General features: G+C 53.8%; 1 protein-coding gene across 4 annotated transcripts in view; it reads right to left on the reverse strand.

The window, feature by feature from the left end:
• Positions 1-3,640: 3,640 nt before the first annotated feature.
• Cacna2d2 (calcium voltage-gated channel auxiliary subunit alpha2delta 2) overlaps positions 3,641-17,946 on the reverse strand; it is a 129,293-nt gene continuing 114,987 nt past the window's right edge. Inside the window, exons 17-38 of one of the 4 annotated variants that reach the window (XM_052187373.1) lie at positions 17,834-17,908; positions 16,060-16,134; positions 15,907-15,978; positions 15,753-15,824; positions 15,584-15,645; positions 14,783-14,859; positions 10,573-10,633; positions 8,706-8,803; positions 8,426-8,516; positions 8,246-8,308; positions 7,989-8,092; positions 7,702-7,800; positions 7,530-7,618; positions 7,290-7,337; positions 7,001-7,072; positions 6,750-6,902; positions 6,584-6,636; positions 6,439-6,494; positions 6,158-6,284; positions 5,922-6,032; positions 5,742-5,829; positions 3,641-5,656 (exon numbers count right to left, since the gene is read on the reverse strand). In XM_052187373.1, the coding sequence (XP_052043333.1) occupies positions 5,513-5,656; positions 5,742-5,829; positions 5,922-6,032; positions 6,158-6,284; positions 6,439-6,494; positions 6,584-6,636; positions 6,750-6,902; positions 7,001-7,072; positions 7,290-7,337; positions 7,530-7,618; positions 7,702-7,800; positions 7,989-8,092; positions 8,246-8,308; positions 8,426-8,516; positions 8,706-8,803; positions 10,573-10,633; positions 14,783-14,859; positions 15,584-15,645; positions 15,753-15,824; positions 15,907-15,978; positions 16,060-16,134; positions 17,834-17,908 (1,890 nt within the window). In that variant the 3' untranslated portion in view covers positions 3,641-5,512. Of the gene's footprint in view, positions 5,657-5,741; positions 5,830-5,921; positions 6,033-6,157; positions 6,285-6,438; positions 6,495-6,583; positions 6,637-6,749; positions 6,903-7,000; positions 7,073-7,289; positions 7,341-7,529; positions 7,619-7,701; positions 7,801-7,988; positions 8,093-8,245; positions 8,309-8,425; positions 8,517-8,705; positions 8,804-10,572; positions 10,634-14,782; positions 14,860-15,583; positions 15,646-15,752; positions 15,825-15,906; positions 15,979-16,059; positions 16,135-17,833; positions 17,909-17,946 lie in introns of all 4 variants that reach the window. The other 3 variants (XM_052187372.1, XM_052187375.1, XM_052187374.1) reach the window with 3 other exon arrangements.

The following is a 17,946-nucleotide window of genomic DNA, read 5'->3' on the forward strand; positions in this document are numbered from 1 at the left end:
GGAGTTTGAGATTTGTTAAAAGTTATTTGATTTACATGTATGTGTGTCTTTGAGTGTATATGCCATTAAGTGTGTAGGCCACAGAGGCCACAGAATGTCAGGATCTGGATTTCTGAGCCACCAGATGTGGGTGCTGGGGGTACAGGTTCTCCGTAAGAGCAGCAAGTACTATTAACCATGAAGCCATCTCTCCAACCCTGAGAGTTTTGAGTTTTGTTTATATATATATATATAATTTTAAAAATGTGATTAATTATATGACAAAGGACTATATTATAAAATCCCTTTTAACTATTGATCTCAGTACAACTGCCTGTGTGTTCAAAACTACTTTTCACCTTTTATTTTTGTCTGGGATTAGGGCTCCTACTGTATGCCATATATACCAGTGTTTGCTAAGTTTGACTTAGCAAATTAAAATACAGAGTCACTAGACAATGGTGGTTCAAGCCTCTGTGTGTGCGTGTTTTGTGTGTGTGTGTGTGTGTGTGTGTGTTTTCCCCTTACATTCTTTGCTTACATTCCAAATGATTTCCCCTTTCCAGGTTCCCCCCTCCCCATGTGGTTCAAGCCTTTAAGGTTGATCTTTGTAAGTTGGAGGCCAGCCTGGTCTACAGAATTAGCAAAGGCTATACAAGTAAAAACAACCCTATCTTAGAAAACAAAAACAAAAACAAAAAAAACAAAACAAAACCCAAAACAAAATAGAGTCAAATACTTAGATTGATTTTTGAATAAATAATTGTCAGGATAGGGATGTCCCATGTAATATTGCACACACACATACCAAAACAACACAAAACAAAAACGACTAATCTGTTCCTAAAGAAGCAAGAATAAATGTATTCAGAGTACAGTAATAGAACAGATTGTAACAATACACTGTCAGTACTAACTGTGGGCCACAGGGGTGATAGTAACCAAGTACCAAAAACCCTATTGTTAAAAAATTATCAGAATCTGGGGTTGGAAAGATGGTTCAGAGGTTAGAGCACTGACTGTTCTTCCAGAGGACCCTGGCTCAATTCCCAGCACCCACATGGTGGCTCACAACTGTTTATAACTCCAGTTCCAGTGAATCTGACATTCTCACACAGAAATGCAAGCAGACAAAAACCACAAATGCTCATAAGATCACTCAATCATTAAAAATGTATTAGAGTCTGGGTGGAGGTGGTGGTTGGTAGTGGTGCATGCTTATAATCCCAGCACTGGGATGACTGAGGCAGGAGGATCAAGGCTATGTACGGCGATACAGTGAGTTTGAAGCCAGGCTGGGCTACACGAGGCTCTGTTTCAAAAGAAATAAATAAATGAACAAACAAATTAACTGCAAATCAGGACTTTATCTGATAACCTTACTCCAAACCATGTGTTGTTCCAAGGCCCGGGAGATCTGGGGGCATGAGAGTAGTTCGGATGTGAGTTGTTCTAGGTCAGCCCCTGCAGAGGAGAGAAGGAAACCCTGCCATGGCTTATCCTGGAATGTCCTTTGTCATGCTTAGTATCCAAGTGTTTCCTCCAGCCAGTCTGAAAGACACACAAACTGTCTTGTCTTTCTCTGTCTCAGTCTGTCTCTTTCTCTGTCTGTCTCTCATTTGTGTGTGTGTGTGTGTATGCACATGTGTGTGGTAGCTTGAAATGACTGTTGCATGTTGGCCTCTATCACTTTCTACTCTGTAGGATCTCACTGTGCAGCCCTGGGTGGCCTGGAACTCACTATGTAGATCAGACTGTTCTCAAACCGACAGACCTACCTGCGTTGACTTCCTCGGGGCTGGAATTAAAGGAACACCACTACTCTCTACCTTATATTGAGAAGGGGCTCTCCTCACTGAGCCTGGAGCTCATCTGTCCAGCTAGGTTATTGGTTTGATGAACTCTGGGGTTCTTCCTGTCCCCACTCTTCAGGCCTCCACCCCCCCCCCCCCCAGTGCAACAGTTAACCGCTGCACCAGGGTTTATACATGCGTGCTGAACTGAGTTTGAGATACTGAACATGTTTGTAAAGCAGGCCCTTTACCGACTGAGACTCTTTTTTTTGGTTTTTCGAGACAGGGTTTCTCTGTGTAGCCCTGGCCATCCTGGAACTCATTCTGTAGACCAGGCTGGCCTCAAACTCAGAAATCCACCTGCCTCTGCCTCCCAAGTGCTGGGATTAAAGGTATGTGCCACCACCGCCTGGCCTGAGACATCTTCTAAAGCCGTGTCACCTGAGACTTTGGCTGAACTTATTTTTATTTTATTTTTCAATTTTGAAGAGTCTCATGTAGCCCAGGCTGCCTTAGAATTCCCTGTACAGCTAAGGATGGCCGTGATCCTCCTGCCTCCACTTCCCTCATGTGGATTATAGGGCAGGCACCACTACACCCCAACTTTTACTGATTTTCTTTAGCTTTTCTCAGCTGGTGAGACAGAAGGTGTTTCTCCTTTCTGGTTGCTCATCTGTGCTACAGGAATATACTGGTAACCATACTTAAGATCATGGTGAGAACTTAGCTGGATAATTTCCAGGGACACAGACTGAATGGCTCTCCTGCCCCAAGAGAGGGGAAGAGATTGAACATCCAGCTCAGGACTGTCTAGGTTGGTGGCTTCGTTTTCTTCCCATGAAGAGAATGCAGGTGCGAGGCCTGTGAGATGCACACTGGGTATGGGCACTTGGTGCCAAGTCTCACAACTGGAAGAAATAGTGGGAGGAGAGAAAGCCTGCAGGCTGTCAGTTTTCCTCTGACCCGTGTTTGTGCTGTGGCACATCCTGCCAGCCCTGCCAGCCTGGCCTATGTGGGGAGACCTAGTCACCCCTCACTATAGCTTGACTTATGCAGGACACACACACACACACACACACACACACACACACACACACCCTGGCCTATGTAGGGAGACACACACACACACACACCCTGGCCTATGTAGGGAGACACACACACACACACATACACACACACACACACACCCTGGCCTATGAAGGGAGACACACACACACACACACACACACACACACACACACACATACATCCTGGCCTATGTAAGGAGACACACACATACACACTCTGGCCTATGTAGAGAGACGCGCGCACACACACACACACACACACACACACACACCCTGGCCTATGTAGGGAGACCTACACAGACACACAGACAGACACACACACACACACACACACACACTTGACAAAAGATTTGCAGGAGCTGTCCTGGCCTCTGACCTCCATGAATCATGATGGAGTCTGCTCTTGCTGGTGGATGGCCTGATCCTGGCATCCTTGGGCATTTGAGTTCTAACACCTGTTGTGTCACTCCAGGGGAGGATCTGGTTGTCCGGACTGGACCGGTCTGATCACAAGGATGGGTCTCAGCTGACTGAGCACCTCTCATTGGTCTTTCCTTTGGAGTCCTGGCCTTGCCTTGAGGCTCTGGCTGGTGGGGTTTTGCCCCATCCCCTTGACGGTTTCTTTCTTAGAGACTTGTGACTTGATATGAAACAAAGTGCTTCTTCGAGGGCTGGAGCCTCTGAGGAACAGGACTGCGAGGCTTTTCCTCCTAGCAGAGCAGGGCAGTGCTCAGAGGCCAAGGCCACCTGTGGTCCTAACTACCCAGTCCTCAACCCAAGGCCCACACAGTGGATGGAAACTGGTTTGAAGTGAAAATATGAACATTATTTAATAACTGATCTTCTGTAATAAACCATTTGAAAATATTTTACAAGGAATCACACACACAATATTTTACAAAGTTTCTCGACTTTTTTTTTGTCGCTGTTGTTTTCCCAACTTGTCTGTACAAAATAGAACAACCAAAAAGAAAAAAAAAGGCAAAGGAAATGGCCCCCAAGTCCCCCAGCCCATGGTGACACAGTGAGGGGACAGCTAGGTCAGGTGGGTGATGAGAGGGTTGAACCCAGCTGGGGGTTGGACAACTACCTGATGGGGATTGTTCTGTCTGGTTTTGTTTCTTTTTAAACTTAAAATATATATTTATTTTTCTGTATACGTTTGTTTCCTTTTTTTTTGTTTATATTCTCCGTTGAGCACCTGACTACACTACAGTTACACACGCGCCCCCACAGGACACAGCTGACCTCCAGGCTGGGGACCCATCATGGGCACCCACCCTGTCACCAGCATTGGGCATGGACCATACACACACTGAGAAAGCAACAAGCAACGTGACATTAATTAACGAAGCCATTAATTAATGTATCACCCTCCCCCCTCCTCCCAGTCCATCTGAGCCTCATGGCTACACCCCTGCCCCCCCCTGCCCTCAGTCCCCTCCTGGCCCCCAGGTTACGATGCCTTTGGGAGAAATGACAGAATGAACAGTGTGAAGAGATGTGTCCTGGGCCCAGCCTCTGTGTGTGCAGTGTGGTTGGTGAGACATGTGCTTGGTGCAAGTGTGTGTTCAATAAGGGAGGGGCAATTTGGCCTCCTAGGGGCAGGGAGTGTGTGTGAGTGTGTGTGTGTGTGTGTGTACAGAGGGAATTAGGCCTGAGCATGTAAGAACCAGATTGCGGATGGGATGGCCCAGCCAGGAGAGAGCAAGTCACCCCTGCTAAGGCAAAGTATGATGTCTGGCAGGGTTCTTCTGCCAAAGGGATTCAGGCAGTGATGTGTGGTCCTGCTAGGGGCCTGACACTGGTGAGCAGTGATTACAATGAGCACCTGGCAGGGGGAGGGGCACTTGGGGACACTGGTGGCTAGGCTAGGGGTGATACAGAGAGGCCTTCCCCCAGCGTTTGGCACGGTTTGACATTCAGTTTTAGAGATGGGAGGACCAGCCAGGCTGCATCTCAGAGTAGAGGCGGAGGTGAGAGACACAAGCGAACCCCTTCACTGACCCCCGCCCAGTATAAGGCTTTGTGTGCCCCGCCACGGTGCACGTCTGACTGTGTTTCCTCACAGGTATGTCTAGTGAGAGTCTCACGGTGGTCCGCTCTCAGAGGTCCAGGTGTATATAGGGTGTATTTTAACTGATATCATTGTTAGACTGCCTTGACACCTGCAAGGCTGGGGTGTTGTAGCCTGAAAGGTCGAGAAGCCTATGGGGAGGGGGTGTCCCCCCCCCAATCTCTCACCACTACCATCTCTCCTTCTATCTCTTTTTTTTCCCCAGAGAAGGTATGTTTGGGCTTAGGTGGGGCCAGAGGGCCGGTTAGAGGCGCTCAGCAGTGGCAGGGTTGCCTATATAGAGGAAATCTCCAGGCAGGTGGGTTGGTGGAGGCCTGGTTTGGCATCGGTACTAGTGGCCTCCTGTCCCAGCCCCCGGGGATGAGTCCAGGGACTTCGGGCACTTGGACAGTTTAAGGGTGAGCTAAATCTTGAGTGCCAAACACCATGGCACCTTACTTTGGGGCTCCCCTGCCCCAAGGCACAGGCTCCGGGGGAAGGGGCCCAGGTCCTTCAGGAAGGAGTGGCCAAGGCTCTAGATTGGGGAATGTGGAATGGGAGGGTGAGCGAAAGGCTAGGAGGCCAAGGCGGGGGTATGATGTGTGTGTGTGGGTCGCTTAGAGGCGGCGAGAGGCAGCGAAGGAGTGGACCTGAGGCTGCGGCCGAGGCGGCAGGCCCAGGAGGAGCAACAGCTGCAGGGAAACCAAGACGCCCAGTGACGGAGGGAAGGAGGCTCCGCGGCCACAGTCTGAGGTATCTTCCTGCGGGGGGAGGAAGACAAGGAAGCGGTCGGTACCCAGCCGGCGCAGGCCCCAGATGCCAGCAGCGTCGCTCCCCCCGACTCACCGTCGCGTTGTAGTCAAAACAGATGTGCGGACCTCTTCGGTATCGCGGTCTCTGCACCAGCTCACACTGCTCCGGGCCGTCCGCTGGGCATGGGTGGGGAGTCAAGGAGGAGGTGGCAGATACTTGGGGGGAGGGCGGGGCAGGAGGGGAGCGGGTGGTGGGGAGGGCGGGGGCAGGATACAGTGTGTCTCCTTCTGTAGCAGCCGGCCAGCCTCGCACTGGCTGCATAGCGGCTTCTCGGCCACCACGAACAGAAGGTTGGTGTTGGTCAGTCTCTGCGCGTGGAACAGCCTGGAGGGACGATCAAAGGGTGGATAGAGCCTTGGAGGTTTGCTCCACCCTGGAGCCATCACCCCACCCACACCTGTTGCAGACCACGCCCCTCCAACACGCCCCGCCCCTCGCTACGCAAGTACCTGCTGCAGTTTCCGCAGTCAATGATGGCGTTATAGGACGCGTTCACCGAGCCGAAGTAGTACTGGGTCTGTTTCATGACGCAGCTGCTCTCACGCGTCTCGGGGCTGCCCTCGGCTTCTGCCGGGTCTGCGGGGCCCAGACGCCTCAGCCCCGCCCACAGACAATGGCACGTTGTCCTCCTCAGCTTGGCTCAGCCCTAAGCTCCACCCTCCCTGTGATGCGAGCGTCTATTTCCACCCTGGACTCAGATTTGGGACTGAGCCTCCCAAGCCCTACTTACCTGCCTGGAACCAGCTGTGGTAGATGAGACCGTAGAGTAGCTGCTGGAATAAGGACCTGTAGAGCACGGGGCACCGGGTACCGGCAGTCAGCAGACGGCCAGTGCCTTACAGGCCTCCTTTACCAACCTCTCCTCTAGGACTCACCAGGCGGCAGCAGAGGTCCACCAGGCCAAGTTAAGGAAATCTGCAATGGTGGGCTGCAGTGGAGAGAGGAGCAAGGTCGTCTCTGGTTCTGTTAGAGGTGTGTTGGGGTGTGTCACTGTAGGCGGGTCTCCCAACCCCTAATTTCCTGGCATTTCTGGGAGCTTACCACAAAGACACCTCGGGGTGCAGCACCCAAGTTGCCAGGAGGCTGAGGGGCACAGGCTGCCTGATAGTCATAGGATTCCTTTCTTGTGTAGAAGGAGTTATTGTACAGTGCTAGCATCAGGTTGGCATCCACCTCACTGAAGAATCTGCCAACCTGGGGGTCCAGGGGGAGACATAGTCACAGGGCTGGCAGTGGCATGCTCTAGAAGGCTCTGACCTACACTGTCCTTCCACTTTCTTCCTGACCCTTACCTGGTCCCACTGATGGTTCTGGTTTGACAGCACCAAGAATCCTCCATCATCAATGAGGACACAGAGAAGGTCCTAAGAGGTAGGCAAGGGAGATTAAAAATGGCGAGGGGGCTCCACCAAGACTATTTCAGGCCCTGGCAGGCCAATGGTTCAGAGTGAGGGGCATCACTCCTCTAAGGCAGGCAAGAAGAGGAAGTCAGGGTAGGGGTGTCAAGGTGGAAAGGCTGAAGGGCAGGCTATCTGGGGATGAGGGCAGCTGGGGTTCAGAGCAGAATCAGAGCGCACGCACCTCGTTGTTAACCTCGCAGTCCATCTCACAGTGGCTGCTGGGGCCACACTGCTGGGCAGAGAATGGGGACTGTGAGGCGCCCACCAGGGGCCTCACATCTGTTCCCCCTCATATGCTGGTTCCCAGGCCGCCTGTGGAACCCTCCCCCACCTTCCCATAGGCTCTGGCACCAGTGGCAGGCTTGTTAGGAGTCCTTGGAGTCTCCAGAGAGGGCTTACTCCCCTTCCCCTGCCCAAATACCTTCTGAGGTTGGTCCTGATGGGTACGGTTGCTGGCAAGCACCTTGAACTTTTCAGCCCAAGCCTCTAGGTCCAGTTTGACACCCACCACTGTGGGAGAAAGCAATGACTATCTGTGCTACCTATGAGCATCTAGACTATCGCCCCAGCCCCTCCTCAGTCGTAGCATTCACCTGCTGGCCTCAGTGTGCGACGGCCTAGACTGAGCTCCACAGCTGTGCTGACGAGGACGCCTACGGTGTCATTCTCCAGCTCCAGTGGTCTTAACAGGGCTGGGGTGGATGAGTGCAGCAGTCAGGAGTGAAGGCTGACTGGACCGCCCGCTCCAAAACTGGGCCCTGCCAAACCAGGGCTGGGCCCAGCGTATAGCATCCCGTACAGCGTCTGGCATAACCTTTCACCTCCCTGGTCTCAGTTAAGGCCTCCCACCTGCTGCTGGGCATTATGGACAGACACTCACAGTCCTGGTGTGGGGGCTTGAAGATATAACCACGGTTATCCAGGCTGCGGCGGTAGAAGCTGGCATTGAAGGGTTCAGGGTTTTCTGTCCAGTCTTCAGCTGCCCTAGAACACCCAAGACAGGCAGAGCTCAGCGGGCATACAACTGCACACCATAAGGCAGCTTGTGGTGTACAATGGCCTGGGCAGTGCTGAGGCTTCTGGGTAGTGAAGTCATGGCAAAGTCCCAGCTGTGGCTGCATGGGGCTGGTCACTTACTTGTTCGGGAAGACACGTGTGATGCCACCATCAGTGGCAGCAAATACGGCTAGCAGGCTGTACCTGGGGACAACAGGAAGATGAGGTCATAGGCACGCCTTCTAGTGTGCAAGGCTGAGGCCTCTGGGCCAACCCCAGCCTCCTGCTACACAGAGCCATAGCCTGGGCAATGGTGCGTACGTGTTGAGATCTTGGTCCCGCCACACACGTTCCACTAACTGCTGTGTAATGCCCGTGTCTAGAATCAAGTTGTGCAGAAGGAAGTTATTACCTGGAATAGGACAAGATGGAAAGGTGTCTTATTGTAGAGCCATGGCATCCCCGCCTCTAATCTCCAGGGCTCTGGTGAAAGCCTTCTCTATGCCCTTGGTCCAGGCCCTGCCCCCTCCAGACCCCTCCCTTTGGTCTCTATGCCCTGACCCCAGACCCTGCTATCCCACAGGCCCCGCCCTATACTCACACTGCTTGGAGTCCGGAGTTACTTTCTCCATGAGCTCGATGAAGTTCTTCAGGAACTCGGTGTTGTTGTCCGAGGCATTCAAGTCCTTGCAATACTCTCTGGGGGTGGGGAGGGGCAAGAAGAGTGGGCTTGGGGACCTGCACAGGGCAGGGGGTCCAGGCTTCCCGACAGGCTGCCTGGGGGATGGTGGCTGAGAAGTCCAGGTTGCAGGGAGGGGCATGAATGTTCTCACAGGCTGCGGTCACCAAGATCCTGAAGGCTGCTGGGCCTTAGTTGGGGTAGGCAGAGTGGGCAGGAGGAGGGACTGCTTCCTCCACCCTGGTGCCTTTTCTCTTTCCTGGTCTTGGCCCTGCTGAACCTGCCATCTCTTGTATATAGTTGGACCCAGATGGCACCCCCAGGGGGCCCCAGGGGGATGGCTCATCCACCTGTATGCCCGCCATTGTCCTCATGGGCATGAGTGGGGTTGAATATCGACACTTGCTGTTGTCAGTGTCTAGAACGCCACCCTGCCTCTTCCTGGCCTTGTGCCTTTGGGCAATGCATTCCTGCTCCTCCCGGGGCTCAGTTTTTTCATCATGCCACAGTTGGGGTGTCAGTAGGGATGTGTGGGTTCTTGGACTGGCTGTTTCTCATGGCGGCCAGACCCTCGCCAGGTTCAGGCTCTGGGTCCAGAAAACGTGGGTGTGGCAGACCCTCTCTCTGATGGATGGAGCCATCTCTCTTGCTTGAACCCTTAGTCTCTACCCTGCCACCAGGTAAATCCCCAGTGGCCCAGATGACAGCAACTCTATGGACAGTTTAAAAAATGAGCAAACTTCCCAGGCTGTGGGAGGACCCAGAGTTTAGTGTGGGCACCTGGGACTGGATTTGTAGCCACATTGATCCACTGGCCCCCAGTGTCTGTAAACTGTGTGGACACGCCCAGTGACAGCCACACAACTGTGCACAATGTATACCACACATGTGAAATGTATGTTCACATCTCCAGGGGACTTCGTTCACTCACACACACTTATTCAGTGTTCCCGCAGCAGTTAGAGAAAAGACACTACTTCACAATCACACTTCCCAGACCAGTTCCGATCACTAACGCACACAGACCACCCCACACAGACACAATGGCTCACAGGCACAAACATCCACAGAGAGTCAGAAATTTGTGGGTGCATGCATGCACGCGGCGTGCCTACGCACGGAGGTTAGGAGTGTCCAGAGCCCTGTGTGGAACCGGAGAGTGCTCTCATTCAAGTTCTAGGATACCTGTGTTCACACAGTGAGTGTGAACTCCTGGGATAGCTCTGTCTGCATCCTGATCCCCCACTTACCAGAGCAATTCTTCAAAGCCCTCACCCTCCCTCCCATTCCTCCCCCAGGCTCAGCGAGCCACACCTAGCAGGAGCAGCACTGGCAATGGCCACAGGGGCTCTGGCTGGCTCAGCCCTCAGACCCACACAAACACTGACTGACACAGGACAATGGGGGCGGGTCAGGTATGGGCAGGACACCGCAGACCAGAGCAGCAGCTGCCAGGGCTGCGAGGGTGTGCTGGTGGGGGGAGACAGCCAGCCCAAGGTGGAAAGGGCTCCTCCTTCCTGGTGGCCTGGGAGGGCACAGGAGGTGGCTGAGAATCCTAAGCCCACCTGCCCCAGGCCTGGTGGGCGATGGTCTGTGGGCTACTGCTGCCTGGTGCGGCTACATGGCCTGGGTATGCACAGCCGCACATACCGGCTATGTACGGGGGAGGGGCATGGGAGAAACACTGCACAGGACATAGACACACAGAGCTCCAGGCAGCGGTGCGGGAGGTGGGGCCAGAACGGTCAGGGGAGGGGAGGGCGCCTCAGCAAGGCCACACGCGAGCTACCTGGGAGCAATGAAAACATGTCCTTCAGACTCAAAGCTGCTGGGAAGCAGGAACTCAAAATCTGCAACAGAAACGGGGGGGTTATCCGGCGGGGGCTGGGGAGGCGGGAGGCCAGGGGGCTCAGAGCTGACGGGGCTGGAGGGACAGGTAGGGGCAAGGCAGCTTGAGGGAGGGGGGAGACACTGGCAAAGAGGGAACCCGCCACTTCCGCGTTCAGGTTTGGGCCAGAGAGAAGGGCGGGGCGAGGAGGGTGTGGGGCCTGTGGAGGCTGTGGCATCGCAGGGGAAGGGCAGTTATAGCCAATATGTTGCCCGGGCCTGGTCCTCTGTCGGCAGTGAGTCCCTTGGCGTGGCTGTATATGCTCCCATACTGCTGTATAGCACATATACACAGACACACACACACACATATATATATACACACACTGCTATATATATGCATGGTCTGGGGGAGGCGCCGGTCTAGCTCTTATCACATCCATGATGGAAAAACCGCATGCTGAGCTGCCGTTGCCTCCGAAGAGACTTTGAGGAAGGGAATCCGCTTTTGGCTGCGGGATTTTTGGATCTCTCTTTGCAGCCGCAGCTGTTTGCTTTTTGGTAGGCCTTGCTTTTGTTCTGTCAGGCATCAACATGGCCAAACCGAGAGGGTTTCTCACGGGCACAGACAGTCCAACCAGAGACGGGTGTGAGCAGCTGCTGCTGGTGGAGGTACTGCAGTGCATCGTGGGGGTCTGGGAGTGGGGTGTCCTCCCCCAACAGGATGCTGGGTGACAGGAAACTGGCAGGGGGCAGGAACTGTTGTGTAGTGTGATGAGGCAGGGCTGCTGCTAGACCCTGCACACTTGCTTTCCTGGCTGGGAGGAGCAGAGTACCCAGGGAAGGTCTAGTTCCCTCCCTTCCAAGGGGTAGACAGGGTTGGGGGGCAGGGCTGGGGGGGAAGAATGCTGGGAGTGTCTGGGTGGACGGTCTAACAGATGGGTCTGTGCCTCAGGCTTATGAGCTGTGCGTGTGTGTGCAATGGATACATAAGTGGGTGGGCATGTTTGTCTTTGCACAGGCTTGTGCTCACAGACCTCCACTACGGCCCCTCTCTCTGCCCATCTGGACTGGATTACCCTGCTGTGGGCATATTTTATTCTTTAGAGACAAGGTCTGCAGTCTGTGTTGGCCTAGGACTCCCTTATATGGTCGAGGATGACCTTGAACTTCTGATTCTCTTACACACACCTTCAGAATGCTGGGATATGGGCAGGCACCATCGCACCTGACTTACATGACCCTGGGGATTGAACCTGGGACCTTGTGAATGCCAGCAGTGACAAGCACTGTTGCAGCTGAGCTGTATTCCCAACCATTATGTGCATCCGTGAGGGCCTTGGCTTGAGTAAGTCTGGCAGTCACCTCCCTTTGTTTTTAAAAAGATGGCCTCTGTTGCCTTGAGGAGCCTCCAATTCTTGCCTGAGCCTCTTGAATGCTGGGATTTTAGGCCTGTGCCGCACTTGGCTTTTACCCTATCCTCTCCAACTGCTCAAACTCTTTTTACTGCAGAGTTTTAGTCATCCCCAAGGAGGGATTTTCATGGTTCCCAAATACTCCCATGATGCACTGCAAAGTTCTGAACATGGGAAACTCAGGCTGCTTTGAGGGGCTGGGCAGTCACTGGTTGGACTGTTCCCTTCTGATAGGACTGTGAGGCAGGGTTTGGACACAAGCCAAGGGTAGGGTGGGGAGAGGGGGAGGAGGAGAAAGAAAAGAGAGGGAGGAGGGAGAAGGAGGGAGACTATGCTATGTTTGTCATGTCACCAGGGTCTTGAAGTTCTAGGGTCAGAGGGTGGGATGTGGGAGATGATAAAAAAGACAACTCAAGCCAGTGGGATTGGGGTACGCGTCCGCCCCTGACCCAGGCCAGCGGGGCAGCTTCTCCCTTTGTTGGACTAGGCTAGACAAGGACCCTGGGTTTTGTGGGAAATCCTCTGCTTCCAGGTTGGGGGATAGCCTCATGTGGTTCTCCACACCTCACAGGGTTCCCTGGAAAGGCAGCAGATCTCATCATATGCCACCCCTTCTAACTCCTCCTGTTCTCTGACAAGGCCTGGCGTCTCACGATCCACTGTCCTGGGAACTGACTTGAGGGCCTTTTTCTTTGTCACTAGGCTGTTTACCTCTAGATTGTTTTGGGATCCAAAAGATCCCACCCTGTGCCTGGAGAAGAATACAGTTCTTGAGTCTGCCTTCATTTCCCCAGCGGAATAGCTTTCCCATACCGATGAGCCTTCCCTAAGGGCAGAGAGCCCAAGGGCCCTTAGAAGGCCTCAGAAGGTATCACACGCTACCTGGATGGCTGGACAACCTTGTCCTGGGGCCAGGCTGCCTGCCTTCTGTGACCCCCACAAAGGCTTACTTCTCTTCTAGTGGGTCTGTGAGCTCTGGGGCCACACCAGAACCCCAGGCCTAAGAGCTTTCCAGAGGGTGCCTGCTGGGACTTCCCTACCAACTGCATCTCGAACCTACTGCCCCGATGGGTGGGTGGTGGTGAAGCATCCAGCTCTGTTCTCACTGTTGAGTTGTCTTGGAGGGCCAGAGAAGTTGGGGTGGCAGGGGGCTTCCCATAGGGTCCCACAGGGGCTGGGGAGTGGGAGGAAGGAGTCTGGGCCCACAGGACACGCTGGAGAACTTTCTGCAGACAGCCCCGGAAGTGGGCTACTGGCTCTAAGAGGGGTGTCAGGATCAAAGGAAAGGCAAGAATTGAGGAGCCAAGGATGCTGGGAAGGAGCTCTGGAGGGCAGGGCTGTGGCTGGTCCTGGGCAGGAAGGGGGGCAAGCAGGGGTGTGAGGGTGGGGGGTGGGGGAGGAGGGAGCACTGGTTCTGAATATACTTGCCCTTCAGTTTGCTGATTGGCACTGGGACAGTCCACCAAGAGAGAAAGCGAGGAAAACAAAAACACAAACACAAAAACAAACGAAAAGGGGGAGGGGGAGGGGAGGGGCACAAACAATATTTTATTCAATGGCTGTTTGAATGAAAATATTGTGTCTCATCATCATACCGAAAGGAAACTTCTTGCAAAAAAAACGACATGAGAGAGAAAAGAGAGAGCGAGAAACTCAAAGGAGATGAGCCCCGGTCGGCCAGGCAGGTGGGGGCGCCCGGTGGGGCCGGAGGCCCAGCCTCCCTCCCGGTGACCTCTGGCATTGGGCAGGCAGGGCCAGGCCTGAGATCCAGGCCTTTCCAGAGAGGCCCGTGGTGAGCAGGCATGCACGGGGAGCCACAGGCAGAGGAGGGAGAGAGCTGGAGGAGGGAGAGGAAGGAAGCAGAAGAGGGAGGGAGGGAGAGGGGTGGGGGAGAGAGAGAATAGAATAGAATAGGGGGGTAAAGGAGGGAAGAGTCAAGGGAGCAAAGGAGGAGGGAGGAAAAAGGGAAGAAGGCAGACAAAAGGAAGACTGAGGGAAGGCAGGCAGGGGTTCTAGGTTAGAGAGAAGGGATGGAGGCACTGAGCAGAAGGGCAAGGCAAGAGAGAGGGGGATAGGGTGAAGAGGAGAGAGGAGGAAGAGGAAGAGAAAAATGAGAGGAAGAGATGGAGGGAGAATGTGACCTGAAGGAGGAGGAGGAGGGGGAGGAGGGAGAGGAGAGGGAGGAGGGAGAAGAGGGGGAGGAGTAGGAGGAGGAGGAGTAGAAGAGGGAGGAAGGAGAAGAGGGGGAGGAGGAGGAAGAGGAGGGGAAGGAGGAGGAGAGAGAAAGGATGGAGAGGAGGAGGAGTAGGGGGAGGAGGAAGAGGAGGGGGAGGAGGGGGAGGAGGGGGAGGAGGACAAGAGACCTTGGGACAGAGATGGTACCACAGAGGGAGGACTAGGGCAAGGAGAGTAAAGAGAAGGGAGGGGAGGGGTGTCGTCCAGGAATGTAGCCCCCAGAAGTGTTCAGGGCAGGCAGGCTAAGGAGGGAAGACACGGGATAGGAAAAACCAAAAACAGTCCTCCACGGGAACCATGAGAGAATGGTCTAGAACCAAATCTGAGAAAAGGCAAGCATGCAGATTTCCACAGACTTTCGAAGGCTGGTTCCCCAGCCTGTGGGCGTGCCTGAGGCTGGGCAGACTGGGCAGGAGGGGCTGCCTTGCCCAGAAAGCTCGGCTGGCTATGCTGCCTGGGGCCGGCCAAGGGTGCAGGGGCGGAGGCAGGGGTGCAGACGCAGGCAGGGGCCAGGCCACTTACACTTGACCTGCAGGATCTGGTCGCTGAGGTTGGCTTGGAGGTAGTAGGTGCTGTAGGGTGGGAGCACCAGCCCCAGGCTGGGGAGGAGGGGAAGGGAGAGCACAGGTCACTGATGAGGACAGGTAGGCCACACTCACCCGTCCTTTCTAGGGCCTTGAAGCCAAAGAGGCTCAAGCTGTGGTGGCCACAACTCCCCTGCACAACTGCGTATCCTAGGGATTAACACTTTGGAGACACCAGGGTCCTGAGCCCTCTTCTCCCAAACCATTCTGAAGACTTCGAAACTACGTGACTAAGTCCCAAAGTGACTCCCCACCGTACTGCCCACCTCAGCACCCACCTGCCCCACCATCTCCTGGCCCACAGGAAGCTTTTGAGGGGCAGAACATGAACCCTGTGAGAGCCAGGAAACAGTATGTGCTGGTCCTGGGTTGTGACAATGCTCCTGGCATTCCAGAATGGACGGAGGGCCAGCGGTATAGGGCACAGCCTAGGCTGAGAGGGTCAAGACTGGCTCAGAGGCACGATGCTGACTGTGAGCAGTGTGTATGTGTGTGTGTGTGTGTGTGTGTGTGATACCCAGGAGACCGGGTGGGGGAATGTTAGGTACACTGTCCTGTCCTGTTCTTCCAGAACCTTCTGCTTGTCACACAGGGGCCAGGGGAGGCCCTGGAGAACCAAACATCTCAGGGTAAATAAATAGTAAGGACGGGGGTACAAGAGGAGAGAAGCAGCCAGGTTCAGACGTTGGGGTGGGGTCGCTTTCTCCCTCCGCTGTCTGCTCGGCTTTGAGCCACTCACCTGTAGTTGGTACTCCGTATAGGCGCCCAGGTGTAGTTCCGGATCACTTCATCTATGTACCTCTGGGAGAGGAGGCTGCATCAGGTTCTTGGGTGAGCAGGCAGGGGTGGGGGGGGTAGGGATGGGTGCCCCTTCTGATGCCCTTGTTCCCTGGCCTGAGCCTTCATACCTCATCCAGGGATTTGACCAAGGTTCTGATCTGCTTGTGGCCTTTGTCGCCGTCAATCATACTGCGACGGATCTGCAAGGGCGGAAGGAAGGTGTGAACCCCCTGCTCCCGTGCCAGCCAGCTGTTTCCTCGCCCTTCCCTGCCATCAGCTCACCTCCTCCTTGTTCTCATCTTCCAGCTCCGCATCCAGGAAGTCCAAGGTCACGGGCTCTCGGAAGTTGGTAGTCTATGGGAAGCCAGATAGAAAATCAGGAGTCCTGGTCTTGGAGGGGTTCCCAGACCTTGGGGGGCTACTCATGTGGCTCACCTGGGGCTTGAGATTGGGATGTAGCAACACGTAGCCGTTGAGGTCGATGGCGAACACATAGCCATTGGCGCCAAGCTGTGGGGATGCAGATTGGGGGCTCAGAGGGCTGTGCGGGGATTTCTTAGACTCTGAGCCGCCCTCTATTGTGTTTCCCATACTGCTTGCCTTTGGCCAAAAGCCCACTCCTGCCATATGGCCCTAAGTCTGCCTCTGAGGCCAGGACTTACAGGCTGGGTGTCCCTCACACACCAGTCCGCACCAAGGTTGACTAGCCCTGTAGGTAGGCGGGCGGGCATTCTCCATTTCCCATGGAGGAGGAACCAGCCAGCCCCATCTCTGTACTTGCATGAGGCCCACACACAGGGCTACTGTTTTTGTTCCTACTGCAGGCTCCCTTGTCCCTACTGCCTGACTCTCAAATTAAGCTTTCCTGTCTCCATTTTCATGGTGGTGCACAGGAAGGAGAGACTCTTAGGATCCTGCAGGCCCTGTGGAAGGGCAGGAGGGAGTGGTATCCAGCGACAAGCCTTTGCCTCTGCCGGTTTCTTACTGTATGTGGAACCTCTCAGGCTTCCCATGGTTTAGGCTTGAAGTTGTCACACACATTTGGCACTTGCTCTTGCTTACATAGTGAGGCCCAGGCCTCTAAGCATAGGCTCTGAGTAGCCAAACTGCCATCCCGTCCATCCCTTCCCTGGTTTCGGATTCTGCCTTCCACTGTCAGGCTCTTATTTGGAAGAGTTTCCTCTGCTTCTGTCCCACCCCACCCCCACTCCCACCCCTTCCAGCACACTTCTGGGCAGGGCTGAATCTGGCCTGCCACCTGTTGCTATAATTTGTCTGTAAGTCTCAAATGGGTTTTATGGCTTTATTTATTGAGACAGGATCTCCCTGTGTAGCCTTGTTTGCCCCGGAACTCCCTCTGTATACCAAGCTGGCCTCGAACTCAGAGATCCCTGTGCCTGTCTCCTGAGTGCTGGGATTAAAGGAGTGCATCACCACCGCCCAGTGGGTTTTAAGTTAAAAAAAAAAAAATCAAAAGAGGGAACTGGAGAGGCGGCTTGCAGTTAAGAGCACTAACTGCTCTTCCAGAGCACTGGATTTGATTCCCAGCACCCATACAGTAGTTCATGGACATCTCTAACTCTAGTTGCAGGGATCCAGTGTCTTCTTCTGGATTCCATAGGTATCAGGCACAGAAAAACATCCAGGCAAAATATCCACACACACTATATTTTTTAAAAATCAAAAAAATTATTTTATGTTATGAAAGTTATATGGAATTCAAATATCAAAATCTACAAATAAAACTTTATAGGCTACCAGGCATGGTAGTCTACACCTTTAATTCCAGTATCTGGGAGGCACAAGTAGGCAGATCACTGTGAGTTTGAGGCTAGCCTGGTTTATGTAATAAGTTCCAGGATAGTCAGAGCTATCCTGTCTCAAAAAACCAGCCAACAAAAACGAAACAAACCTGTATGGGCCATATATCTATGATTTGTCTGCAGTTTCTTTCCCATTATAGTAATAGCAAGGAGAGTGGATGTTTAGATCAGCAAGGCCTGAAACAGTCACAGACTACTCCTTCCCATGATGTTTGCTGTCCCCGGCTTTAGACCAACCCCCTTGGGAAGTCTTTCTTGATTCTCTGAGTCCAAGGCCCCTGTGAGGGTCTTTCAGTCCCCCTGTCTCCCCCTGTCCCCTGCCGAGTCTGACTTGCAGACAGACACTATGGACACCCACCAGGGCAGCGGGGCAGGTGGACACTTACTGTGTAGTTGGGAGTCAGCCTTTTGATGTCATTCAAGGCCACATCGATGCCCATCACACCCAGGATTAGCTGGTTCTGGGCACAAAGGAGTGGGACAGTATGCTATAATGAGT

This window comes from Apodemus sylvaticus, chromosome 7 (assembly GCF_947179515.1).
Source record: "Apodemus sylvaticus chromosome 7, mApoSyl1.1, whole genome shotgun sequence".
Taxonomy (NCBI): Eukaryota; Metazoa; Chordata; class Mammalia; order Rodentia; family Muridae; genus Apodemus; species Apodemus sylvaticus.